At 32.0% G+C, this 13,559-nt stretch overlaps 1 protein-coding gene across 1 annotated transcript; it reads right to left on the bottom strand.

The window, feature by feature from the left end:
- Nucleotides 1-1,686: 1,686 nt before the first annotated feature.
- LOC105775145 (uncharacterized) lies at nt 1,687-4,149 on the bottom strand. Its single transcript, XM_012597677.2, has 3 exons — nt 3,623-4,149; nt 3,469-3,545; nt 1,687-2,239 (listed from the first exon to the last, which is right to left on the bottom strand). The coding sequence occupies exons 1-3, from the start codon at nt 4,028-4,030 to the stop codon at nt 1,816-1,818; spliced, it is 909 nt and encodes a 302-aa protein (XP_012453131.1). The 5' UTR covers nt 4,031-4,149; the 3' UTR covers nt 1,687-1,815.
- Nucleotides 4,150-13,559: the final 9,410 nt, after the last annotated feature.

A 13,559-nucleotide genomic window follows, 5' to 3' on the forward strand; every position in this document is an offset into this window, starting at 1 on the left:
TGAATAACAAATATCCTCTTTACCAAATTTCGAAGTTTTAAATGTCTCAAATTAAAGAGTTCGCGAGCCACCTCTGGTGCTTGTGTCTTGCTCCCTTCTTTTAAATAGTATCGTACCCCCACAATATGGTGCAAGAAAGCCATTTGTATTTACATAACTAGCATCTAACACATAAGACGCAAAGAGTCTCTAGTTTTAATTATAAAAACTTATACAAACCTTACTTGGAGAAAGACTTATATTAGGTTATAACCTTTTATAATATGTAGGGGGCTGGCAAGGGTCTCGTCCTCCCTAAAATAGAAAAATTTTCATTTAGGCCCCTTTAAAATTTATAAAAATTTAAATTAGTAAAGGTAAAATTGCACTTTGGCCCCCCTAAAAATGATAAAAAATTTGATTTAATCCTTTAAAAGTTATAAAGATTTAGATATTAAAATGGTGAAATTATATTTTTATTATTGTAGAAATATACGATTTAATTTCAGCCCTAAAAACAATTTTGATTTACTACGATAATATGTAAATTAAATCAAAATAATATAAAATTTATCACATATAACTTTGATAAAAAATGTTTTATAAAGTGTTCAATAACTTTTATAATATTTCTTATAAATAATATTTTTTCATAGTTTTGGAAGTTATTTTTATGAATAAGCTACGGTAAAAATTATAACATTTTTTTTATAAATAAGTATATTGTTTTTATAATATATAGCATGAACACATAAACAACTTATGTACATATTTTTGTCTTAACTTTATATAAAAAAATATTATAACATTTTCAGTCTTTTATAAGGCGTAAATTACTTTTTATAATATATTTTTGTCATAACTTTAGAACATTTTAGAATTTAAATAATATATTTTTGTTATAACTTTACTGAAATACACATAAATTATTTTTATTGCATAATTTTTAATATTTATAATATATATTTATAAAATTTTGATCATATTCGTCCCAAATATTTATGTGATCATGGTTATAATATATTTTTCTTAAAGGTAAATCATATACTGAACCTTTGAAAATCATAAAATAATTGAATTTGCATATAATTACTTCAATTCTCATCTTCCTCGAGAACCAAAAGTATAATATAATAGAGTGTTCCAATTACATAAAAACTCACTAATTATAATGACTATTCAAATTCTTATATAATTACAAATAATACAACATTATTTATAGCAACTCGACAATTACGGATAAGAAGTACAATTATTTAACATTGCAAGAGATGATTAAATGAGCCTTTTCTTCACCCATTCCACTTGTACCTAACACATCACCACATACGTTGGGCGGTAATCAGCAGCCATATTTCTCAATAGCCTGATTTTAACCCCCTTAAAACATCGTACGTATATCCAACACTGCAAATTACAAACACGTTTCTCAATGTCATGTGTTGATTTTGGCAATAACAAAAATCTATGAATCAAAATTATTTTTAATCTTGAACTCTTGAACACTCTGTTAGGAAAAAGGAAGTTGAAGACCAGCTACTGGATTGATACAATGATAGGTGAAATGGAGACTGTACTTTACAGGTTATGTTCATAGCAAAAAGAAAAGAAAAAGAGAGAAGAAATTCCAATTAACCAAGTGTAGAATTCTGTTTGATGGAAGCGAAGACTACTTGCTGTGCTATAGAACAGCGAACAAACGATTCATGATGGTAAAGCATCCATTAAGTTTTCAACGATTTACACCAAACATTTGAAGAGACCGCAAAGACAATAAAATGAGCAAAAAGCTTAGATCTCAAATCCTAAGCATCAATCAACTAAAAACAAGCTGACCTAAGCTCTCTCTCCTCTAATCCTCCTAGCAAGCTGGATATCTTTAGGCATGATTGTAACCCTCTTAGCATGAATAGCACACAGATTAGTATCCTCGAACAGTCCGACGAGATAAGCTTCGGCAGCCTCTTGAAGAGCGGCGACGGCACTGCTTTGGAACCTCAAATCCGTCTTGAAATCTTGAGCAATTTCTCTCACAAGCCTCTGGAACGGAAGCTTTCGGATCAAGAGTTCGGTGCTCTTCTGGTACTTCCTGATTTCCCTAAGAGCTACAGTTCCTGGCCTGAAACGGTGAGGCTTCTTCACTCCTCCGGTCGCCGGTGCTGACTTCCGGGCAGCCTTCGTGGCTAGCTGCTTACGTGGAGCCTTGCCGCCGGTTGATTTCCTAGCAGTTTGCTTGGTACGAGCCATGTGTTGAACAATTTAATACTACAGTAAGAGAATTTGGCTGTTTGGATTGCAAGAAAAAGGATAATTTGTAGAAAGTATTTTCGATGAAGTACTTAAGAGAATTTGGAGGGGATATATAAAGGGGAATTTCGGGGAGCGGGAATTTTTTAAATTGGGATTGTGTTCGGGATTGTGAGGGCCGATCTAAGCCGTTCATTAATGAGATATCCGGACGGGTGTGATCAAATAAAGCTGGTGAGAACTGGATAGCAATCCACGTGACATTCAAACAGCCAATGAAATTCATTCATTTTTCATTTTTCCTTTTGTTCATATTGCTCTTCACATTCACATAATACTTTATTATGCTCCTAAAACTAAAAAGTCAAAATTTAAATTTTACAAGTTTCATGCGTTATTTATTTAAATGTTTAATTATTTTAGTTTAATTATTCATATATTTAAAATTTCAATTAATGTAAGTAATTATTTTAAATTTTTATACAATGTCTAGTTTTTTCAATGCCGCAATAATAATAGTGCTAATTAATTAAATTAAGGTTGAATAATTATTTTAAGTATACAAATTAATTATTTTTATTTATTTGATAAAATATTTTTATTCATTTAGTATGAAATAATTAAAATATTCTATTTTATACATTTTAATAATTAAAACTATAGTGAACGTGTAACTTAATATAAATATAAATTGTAATTCCATATTTATAGGATTTTATCTATTTTAATTTTACTTAACTTTAATATAATAATAAATAATAATAAACATAAATTACAATAGAAGTGTATCAATATGAATATAAAGTGTAATAAGATATCTTCATTCACCCTTTCAAACTTATTTTAATTTTATTATGAATATTATTCATTTAATATATTATTAGTCCAAATAAATTTTTATTTTATTTACTAAATTAATTCAAAAAAATTCAAGTTATTATGACAAAAATTCTGCACTAAAGGTACAAATTTCTCTAATCACGACATTAGAATTTGAAATCCGCTGGGACAAAAATTACATGTTAAATCCAATGACTTCGAAAATGTTTAAAGGCATTAAGGAACATAAGGCAGACTGCTGGAAAAGCAGATTTCAGCTGTGGGGAACAATAGAATTTGAAATCCGCAACTATCCCAATGTGTGTGTGTGCTGCACATCTCTACACCGCCTCACCAAAAAGAATCAGAAACAATCACCAGATTAAATGTGGAATAAAACAAGCAAAACTTATACGGTTGAACCTCGCAATTTGAAGGATATGTTCCGATTTCATGAAACCGTTTAAATTCCACAGAATTTCATTAATGATTTGCAGAGACTGCAGATACAACAAAATGAACAGAAAGTACAGATTTCTAATTCTAGGAATCAATCAACTAAAAACTAACAGACCTAAGCTCTCTCTCCTCTAATCCTCCTAGCAAGTTGGATATCTTTAGGCATAATGGTAACCCTCTTAGCATGAATAGCACACAGATTAGTATCCTCGAACAGTCCGACAAGGTAAGCTTCAGCAGCCTCTTGAAGAGCGGCAACGGCACTGCTTTGGAATCTCAAATCAGTCTTAAAATCTTGAGCGATTTCTCTCACAAGCCTCTGGAATGGAAGCTTTCGGATCAAGAGCTCGGTGCTCTTCTGGTACTTCCTGATTTCCCTAAGAGCCACAGTTCCTGGTCTGAAACGGTGAGGCTTCTTCACTCCTCCGGTCGCCGGTGCTGACTTCCGAGCAGCTTTAGTGGCCAGCTGCTTACGTGGAGCCTTCCCACCGGTTGATTTTCTAGCAGTTTGCTTGGTACGAGCCATATGTCAAAGCGATTTGATGAGAAAATAAGTGTTTAGATTGCTTGAAAGCAAGAGTGTTTTGAAGGAAAAGGTTTTCGATGTAACGATTGGGTGAATCTGGGGACATATAAAAGGGAAAGCGGGAATGAGTGTTTAGGAAATATTTTAAATAGGTCAATATGTGCCGTAGATTGAATGGGTTACCGACGGTTATTAAGTTTTTGATGTCCTGATCCATGTGCGATTAAAGATGGCCAATAGGATTCGCTCTTTTAAGCGGCATTGATTTAAAGTTTGGCGCATTTTTAATATTTTGTTCGAGAATCTAAGACGTCAATTGATGATATATCAACGGATAGGATACCCTAAAGAGCTATCCGTGAGATACTCGAACAGCCAATGGAATTTATGCATTGCTTTTCACACTTCATATTACTTTTATCCTTTTCTTTCCTTGTTTTGAACTTCATATTGAATGCACAATTTTGTCAAATGAAAATAAAAGTTGTGAATTATATTTTTACAATTTTATTTTTGAAAAGTCAAAATTAGGGCTATATTTTAATTTGTCTTATTTGTTAGCATATTTGATCTTGGTTATTTATTTGTACTTTTTAGAATTTTGTGCAAATAATTTTATGTTTGTTATCGGAGGAAAAATTAAATTAAGATAATTTCTCAAAGATTATTGTATGATCTACTTATTTTATCTATCGATATATGCAATTCAAAATTATATGAGCTAGCTTTATGAAGATTATCTCAATCATTTTTATTCTTATATGAATTGATAATTAATTTGATGAGATTTTGGTGGATCATAATCAATTGAATTTGTTTAATGAAGCTTAGATTTGTGCTCTAGATATGGAAAGTTTATTAACATTGATAGAGGTTTTATTGTTGAGGCAAGCATGTGAGCAATGGCTCGTGCAATGTCAACGATAGTAGCCACTATGGTTAACACGGCGATAAGCAACATAACTTGTCACTTTTGCTGTTGGGAATCTGTTCAACAATTTCATATGGGTAACGACTTGTGGACGTGTGTTGGCTCATACTTGAATATCCTTATTGTGAAGTGACAAAATTTTTAAGAATGGGTCAATCCAAATCAAAGCAAATCGAATCCATTGTTTTATAGAGATTAACTTGATTGCTTTGAAAACTTATATAACAAAATCTTTGATTTATTTTGGACTTTATGTGGATATTTATAAAGCATTTTTATGAGGCTATTTTAATGGGATCTTGGTTGTAATTGATTTTTATCTTAATAGGCCTTAAACTCTTATATCTTAGATGTCTCTATAAGTTAAAATGGTGTAGTTTTTATAGTGCTTACTAGAGGCAATCATGGGTCGGGCCGGGCCCAGACAAAATTTTAGGCCCATTTTCTAGGCCCGGGCTCAGCTCATACCGAAATATGGGCCTAAAAATTTGTCCAAGCTCGACCCAAGAGAAAATTGCTAAGCCCGAGCCTGGCTCGGCCCGGCCCGACCATATTAAATATATATATTTGATTAAAATAAAAAATATATATTTAATATATAATTCGGGTCGCGCCGGGCTCGGGTCAAAAAAGTTTTACCCGAGGCCCGACTCGTTTTCTAAACGGGTCTCATTTTTTTCCCAAACCTATATTTCAAGCCTATATTTTTACCTGAACCCTCCCATTTTTCGGGTGGGCTGTCAGGCCGGGCCGGATAGCCCAACTCATGGTCACCTCTAGTGCTTACCTATTCCTTGAAGAACATGTATTTGAGAGTGTAAAGTAAATTGACATCAACAACACATTTCTTAATGGGGATTTGGTGAAAGAACTGTAACAGCCCAATTTTCAACAGTGTCAGGAATAGTGGTTCGAGGCCACCAAATCCTGCAAGTAAGTTCGTAAATATTATTATTTAATAGTTACAAGTCAAATATCGTTTTAGAAAGGTTTTTGAATTAGTAATTTGTGTTTTATAATGATTTATTCAGTTAAGTAGTTTTAGAAAATGAGGTATTGAGACCTCATTTCTATAAACCGAGCCGTAAATATTTTTATAAATATTTACGAAGTGTCATTAAGATAGTATTAAAATTTCATTAAGAAATAATTATGCCAAAATTAAAAGGGTGAGGCGGCATAAGGATGGAAAATAATTAAAAAAATGCCATTCAATGGCAAAATGGTAAATAAGTTGAAATTAAAAGTACACAAATTAGATTTAAAGGTTTTCTAGACATTTCTTACTCAATTTCGGTTCAAAAACAGACATGGGAGAGCTATTTGAGCTGGTTCTTCAATTTTACTTCATGTGAGTTCAATTCTTACATGTTTCTTGTAATATTTATATTTTTGAAATTGTTATAATTAAGTCTAATTAAACCTTACCTTTGTTTTTTATTTTGTTAAAATTTTTGGATGTTGCCATTGATGAATATATATAATTCTTGATGTTAAATGATGAGTTTGAGATATTATTTGTTAATTAAAAGTATTTTATTAAGTGATTTTGATGAATTTTTCGATTAATGACTAAATTATTGAAATAGTAAAAATACAAGAGTTTGTTGTGAATTTATTGCAAAATGGGATGTATTGGATGCCATGAATATTTGGCTAGCTTGAATTTGTATAAAAAAATTGTTAATTTGCATGTTTTGAGTTCATGGACTAAATTGAGTAAAAGTAAAGTTTTAGGGGCAAATTTGTAAAAATATCAAAATGATCAAATTGCATGAAATGAATTGTTTTATAATCTAAATTAATAAATTGAATGAAATTGTTAATTTAGATCAAGATTGGATGGAAAATAGAGGAAAATGGAGAAATACCAAAATGCCCTTGAATCTTAGTATTTCTGCAATTTAGCTTGGTAAGTTCGTGTAACTAAATTGTGAATTTGTGTGTATTAATTGAAGTGTATGTATGTGATTTTGTTATTTCCATGTATATGAGGTTGATTGCATATCCGACAATGTCTGACAAACATCAAGTCCCAATTGAATAAATAAAATTCGATGGATACAGGATTTCCCGAATTGGTTGTGGTCCTGCATATGTTGCGAACACACCATAGCTCAAAAGAGCGTCCCATTATTATCCCTCTTGAGCTTCCCGTTATATGGTTCTTGCGAGCTTCCCGTTAATAGCTCTTCGGAGCATCCTGATTGGTTATGATCCTACATGTGTTGTGGAAACACCGCAGCTCTTATGAGCGTCCCAATATATGGCTCTTCGTGAGCCTCCCGATTAATGGCTCTCCAGAGCTTCCCGATATGGCTCGCTTGAACTTCCCAATATATAGCTATCTAGAGCTTCCCGTTAATGGCTCGCATGAGCTTCCCGATTATGGCTCTAATAAGCTTTCCGTTATACAGCCTAGATAAGATTTCCATTATATGGCTCACATGAGCTTCCTGTTATATGTCTCGAGAGAGAGCTTCAAGAATATGAATTGACGGATTTCAGATTCGTACATTTCATATGTACTACCCTTGTATCTGTCGATATTTTAAATGATTTAACGGGTAAAGTTCTGATATAAGATAACATGAGTTTGAAATGAACTATTACCAGTATATACCTGAAATACATGGAAATGGTATTTATTTTATATATTAAAACATGACATGAAAAATACATGTATATGAAACTTGCTTGATAATCATGTATATTCATGATTATGAACTATTCTTGGAATAAATAGACACGAAATTCATGAAAATGATGGTACATAAAATATTGATATAATGAAATGAATGATATATGTTTATGAAGAAACGACAAGGGAATGATATGTATCATGACATGTAAATATGTGACTATCTTTGATATGTTGATACAAGGAAATTATGTATGTTGAGACGAGTAATAAACTCAATTGTGACATGTCGAGAAAATAAGTTTATCAATGTTGAATTTATATGTAATATGTGTAAGTACGCTAACCAGTGTTGTTTGATGCTTAGGTAAGTGCCAAACTATTGGTTGAATGGTAATATGTTTATTTATATGATGCATTAAATTGGTAAGTATTTAAGTGGAAACATGCTAGGGATCATGAAAGAGTGGTAAGGTTTAAATTATGCAATTTCTTATGAAATGACTTATCATGTTATTAATTCGAAAAAGGCTTTGGTTAAATACACTAGCTTGTGACCATGGTTGAATGATATATTTATGACTTGTGTGTCATACGCATGAAATAAGTGTGGAAAGTAAAGAAATGCAAATGAAAATAAAGAAGTTTGGAAGAGTTAAAGTTATATAAAATCATACTAACCTTGGGATAATATGTATAAGTGATGTTGTGGATTTTTTTCACATTGTGAATTGATGAATATAACTTCATGAGTATTGTGGTATTAATATTGGATTATTCTTGATATGTATAGATTTCATATTTGAAATGAATTAATATGAATAAAGATTACACAAGCTTACTAAGCATTCATTACTTACGTATTTGGTTTTATTTACCATACAGATTATCAAAAGCTCGAACGGGTTGGAAGCTTGTCGGAGTTATATCACACTATCCATTGGTTCTATCGGTAATTTGGATGATTTGATTCTGGCTATAATGACATGTATAAGTTAATTTGACCAATGTTGGCTTATTAATGTTTTGTTATATCTAGCCATAGGGATGACTTGTGATGAACATGTTTTGATGTGCATATGAGAGGCTATATCGTGTTAGATGTGAGTTTTTGGTAAAGTTGAAAGATGATAATCTTATAGGTATATTTGTGATGATCATATATGTATAAAAGTTGGTTTTAGCTTGATTTGAATGCTATGATATAGGTTGTTGATGTGTAAAAGTGTTGAGTTAGGTTGATGACAAATGGGGTGAGAAATGTGGCTTGAAAATGGCCTAATTTTGTCCATACGGGCAGAGGCACGAGTGTGTGTCACAGCCATGTGTCTCATGTATCTATTAAATTGAGCAAAATAGAATGTTCACACGACCTAACACATGGGCGTGTGCCTTGGCCGTGTGCCTTGGCCGTGTGACCCAAGTTAGAGAGCACCCTAATATAGACACGGACTAGGACATGGCCGTGTGTCCCTATTTTGAATGCCACACGGCTTGAGACACGGGAGTGTCTCTTGACCGTGAGAGCCACACGGCTTGACCATACGGGCGTGTGTCCCCTGCACCTAGGAAAAATTTGAAATTTCACAAAAAATTCTCTAAATACCCGGTTTAGTCCCGACTTGTTTCTAATGTATGTTTTGGGCTTCGAAGGCTCATATAAGGGACTTTATGAATAATATCTTACATGAATGTTAAATAATATGAAATGTTTGTATTTGATCTATTTATTTTGGTAATGCTCTGTAACCCTGTTCCAACGATGGATATGGGTTAGGGGTGTTACAAGAAGTCTACATGCTTCAACAACCAGGATTTGAACAATTAGGTGATAATGGTGAACGTTTAGTTTGCAAGGTTCATAAGGCTTTTTATGGGCTTTATGCAAGCCCTTGGAGCTTGGTTTTATTGGAAAAATCCAGTTTAGAAAATGATTTCCAGTTACAGTGTAACACCCCAAAACTTGGCCTTGAAGTTTTGACCGGATCTCAGAGGTTACATTGATCATCGAAGTGATCAGGAAGCAATTTTACAAAACACGTTGTTGATGTCTCATTTCAACATGGTTTAGCTTGATCCTAGCTAAATCATTCAATTATTTTCGGATTCAACAGAAAACTTCAGATTACGACAAAAATGTTCAAAGTTATAATTCTATAATTTCCAAAGTTTAGTCAACATGGTACTTTACAAAAATAGTTTAAGGTTAAATTTTATAAAGTTTGAAATTAAACTTAAACCATAGTTTTTACAGTTCAAAACAATTTATCAAAACAGGAACTGAAATAAGACTTATTAACTTACTTTTTAATGCGACTGTCTAAGACCTTTGGTATACCGAGCCCAGCTTCAGATTACGAGAGTACTTGAAAGGGAAAACTAAGGGGGTAAGCCATACGAGCCTAATATGAGTCTGAAACTAAACGTAAGAAGCAAAAGACGAAGAAACAAACCAGAATGCTCTCAAAACATTACTCGAACAATCGATCAGAAATACAAAATAAGGATATAAAATTTACAAGCAGTGTTTGCAAAATCCCAATCACACACAATAAGTAATCACACAACACTAGGTACTTTAGTGGATAAAAAACAGTACATGCACCCCCACGTTCAAACAAACAACATGTAAACATATGCAAACGATATGTAACAAGTCAGAAAATAATCCCACCCATCCAGCCAAACACCTCTTCGTCCTCTGTTCACACCACGAATGAGTTATAAGAAGCTCAACCAACCATTCACACCACATAAGACCTCAAAAGGCCCATCCAACCCTACACACCACGTATGTGGATCAAGCCACTCAAATGTTAATATGCAACAAAGCTGATGTAACACCCCTTACCCGAATTTAACACCGGAATAGGGTACGAGGCATTACTAGAACACATACACTTGTAAACGTATTTAACCGAGTTATAAAACTTCATCTAAATTAAAACTTTCAAGTGATTAACATGCTTTTAAAATTCTTCATAATATATCCTCAAAATATTATATTCATAATAAATGGGACCTACAAGACCCGATACATATTCATGCAGTTTACAAGTCTTAATATTTCAATGCTTCATTTCCATTTCATTCAATTCACAAATTTCTCATGTTCACAGTTCAAATCATTAAGTTCAATTTTAACACGTATTTACATTTAACTCAACCTTTATCGGTTGTACCATTCATTTACACAGTTATGAAATTCTCAATTTTGCAATGAAAATATCAATTTAGCTTAAATAACAACATCAATTCAACTCATCATCCTAGTATAAATTCACTACCACTTACCATCCTTAATCAAAGTAGGGAACGGTTACGGAAAATTGAGTACTTCACTTCCACTTTGCCGTAGTATAACTATTGTCTTGCGTATGATCACTTAGCACTTTCCGAAGCCATAGCCTGCCACGGTCTTACACGGATCACATTTATCACTTGTCACTTGTCACTGATCAGATAAGTGTAGCTAAAGCTACCACTTATCACTTGTCACTTGTCACCGATCAGATAAGTGTAGCTAAGCTACCACTTATCACTTGTCACTGATCAGATAAGTGTAGCTAAAGCTACCACTTATCACTTGTCACTTATCACTAATCAGATAAGTGTAGCTAAACTACCACTTATCACTTGTCACTTATCGCATATCAGATAAGTGTAGCTAAAGCTACCACTTATCACTTGTCACTTATCACTGATAAGATAAGTGTAGCTAAACTACCACTTATCACTTGTCACTGATCAAAAGTACTCAAATCCGACGTTCAGCTCAATATGATCATTTATTCTGTTTTCGCATTGTTATTTTATTCTCAATTCATCAACAAATATATCTCATCATACAATATATAATTCATGAAATTAACAAGTAATCATTAAATTTCAACCATATAAACTTAATATTTTATTACATTTCTACACTCGTTTCCTATGCATATCACATAAGATATAAGCATATCATTCGACCATAGTCGCAAGCTAGTGTATTTAAGCATAACTCTTTTTGGAACTAACCACATGATAAACCATTTCACTAGAGATTATTACATAATTTAAACCTTACCACCTTTTTTTTTATGATCACAAGCATATTTCCAATTAGGCACTTACCATTTCAATGCATAACTTATAAATTTAATGTGGCATAATCCAACCACTACTTGGCCAAAGCCTAAGCATGTACACCAAATATGTTGGCCAAATACACATATAGCATAAGCATTATAAGCATGGATGAGCACAACATTTATTCATGTATCACGCTTATCAACATGTGTTAATTCATAAACCATTCATGACATTAGTTAATGTCAAATCATATACCGAATATATCATACATACATACTATGAAACTTTATTTTCACACATGAGCTTAAACCATGACCAATAATACACAATTATAAGCATCATTTCTATTTCATCGTTTATCAATTAAAATCAAGCATATGACCAATTATACAAAAATCATTCATATATTTTCCCAACTTTCCTCCTCCTCCTCCTCCTCTCCATTCCACATCCTTAATGTGTACAACACATTTAAACAACATTTTTCATACTATCACTATTTTCCTGTATGTAAATTCAAGCTATCTATCTGAGTCAAAGTCACTAATTTATTTATATCTCAAGCTGCAGAGCTCCAAATTCAGATATATTAATTTTCCTTCAAACTAGATTCACATATATTCTTACCATAAAATTTTCTGAATTTTTGGCTTAGCCAAATAGTACAGTTTATTCTTTAAAGTTTCTCCTATTTCGCTACTTGACAGTTCTGACCTCTCTTCACTAAAAAATAATTATCTTATTGTACAGATTTCAGATATTGTTTCTGTTTGTTTCTCTTGAAAATAGATTCACTGTTTATTCTAAACATATAAAATTTATCCCATAATTATTTTTGTACAATTTTGACAATTTTCCAAAGTCAGAATAGGGATTCCAAACTCATTCTAACTCTATCTAACTAAACTTAAATTATCTCAAAATATATAACTCTTTTGCTTGCTCTGTTTCTTTTATGTGAAAATAAACTCATTTAGCTTCAATTTAATATATTATTCAGCCTCTAATTCAATTTCCACAATTTTGGTGAATTTTCAAAGTCACACACTATTGTTGTCTAAACTGTTTTGTTGCTAAATGTACTATTTCATAATTTCACTTTTCTCACTTTTCTTTTTATTGATCAAGGTCAATTTCTAGTCTTTCTTGATTTATAACAATACATTTAACTTATTTAACACTCACATTATTCAATTTAGTTTAAAATCACTATTTGGAAAAATTATATTTTTGCCCTAAACTTTTCATTAATTCCTATTTCATCCCTAGGCTCGAAAAATGAAATTCATGGAATTCAATCACCTTTTCAAGCCTAAACAAAATTCATATGTATTTATAACAGTTCATAGATTTCACAAAAATTAGAATTTTTCCTTTGCATTTCACAAGTTTACCATTTAGTCCCTAAATATCAATTTCACGCAAAATCACTTTGTAAAAGTTGTTTATTTACTAACAACCTTTCATTTTCTACCATAAATTTTCAATTTTCAACATGTTCATCCATGAAACAATTTCCATACCTTGATAACTTTTCAAATAAATCCTCAAAATAAAGAGAAGATGTTATCTCGATCTCAAAAATATAAAAATTATTAAAAACGGGACATGATTACTTACCAATTTATGCCAAGAAAGTCTCTTCTCTCTCTCCTAGGGTTTTCATGTAAATTTTGGGGAAGAAGATGATAGAAAAAGATGATATGTCCATGTAATTAATTATCATCTTTTAATTTCCCCAAATTCCAATTTAGTCATTTTCTTTCTCTCAAATTCCATGGATGATTCATCCATAAAAATCTACCATTTTTTGATTGATAGTCTATTTACCATATAAGGACCTCTAGTTTTGAATTTCATAACTATTTAACTCTTCTAGCTTC

This window comes from Gossypium raimondii, chromosome 10 (genome assembly GCF_025698545.1).
Source record: "Gossypium raimondii isolate GPD5lz chromosome 10, ASM2569854v1, whole genome shotgun sequence".
NCBI classification, from domain to species: Eukaryota; Viridiplantae; Streptophyta; class Magnoliopsida; order Malvales; family Malvaceae; genus Gossypium; species Gossypium raimondii.

What these genes read in the sequence shown, in the direction of transcription:
- LOC105775145 (XM_012597677.2), bottom strand. Translation starts at nt 4,030, where the DNA reads ATGGCTCGTACCAAGCAAACTGCTAGAAAATCAACCGGTGGGAAGGCT. An exon ending in GGATTAGAGGAGAGAGAGCT is followed by an intron (nt 3,546 to 3,622) that starts TAGGTCTGTTAG and finishes TTGTATCTGCAG; the next exon opens with TCTCTGCAAATCATTAATGA. An exon ending in CATATCCTTCAAATTGCGAG is followed by an intron (nt 2,240 to 3,468) that starts GTTCAACCGTAT and finishes ACTGTAGTATTA; the next exon opens with AATTGTTCAACACATGGCTC.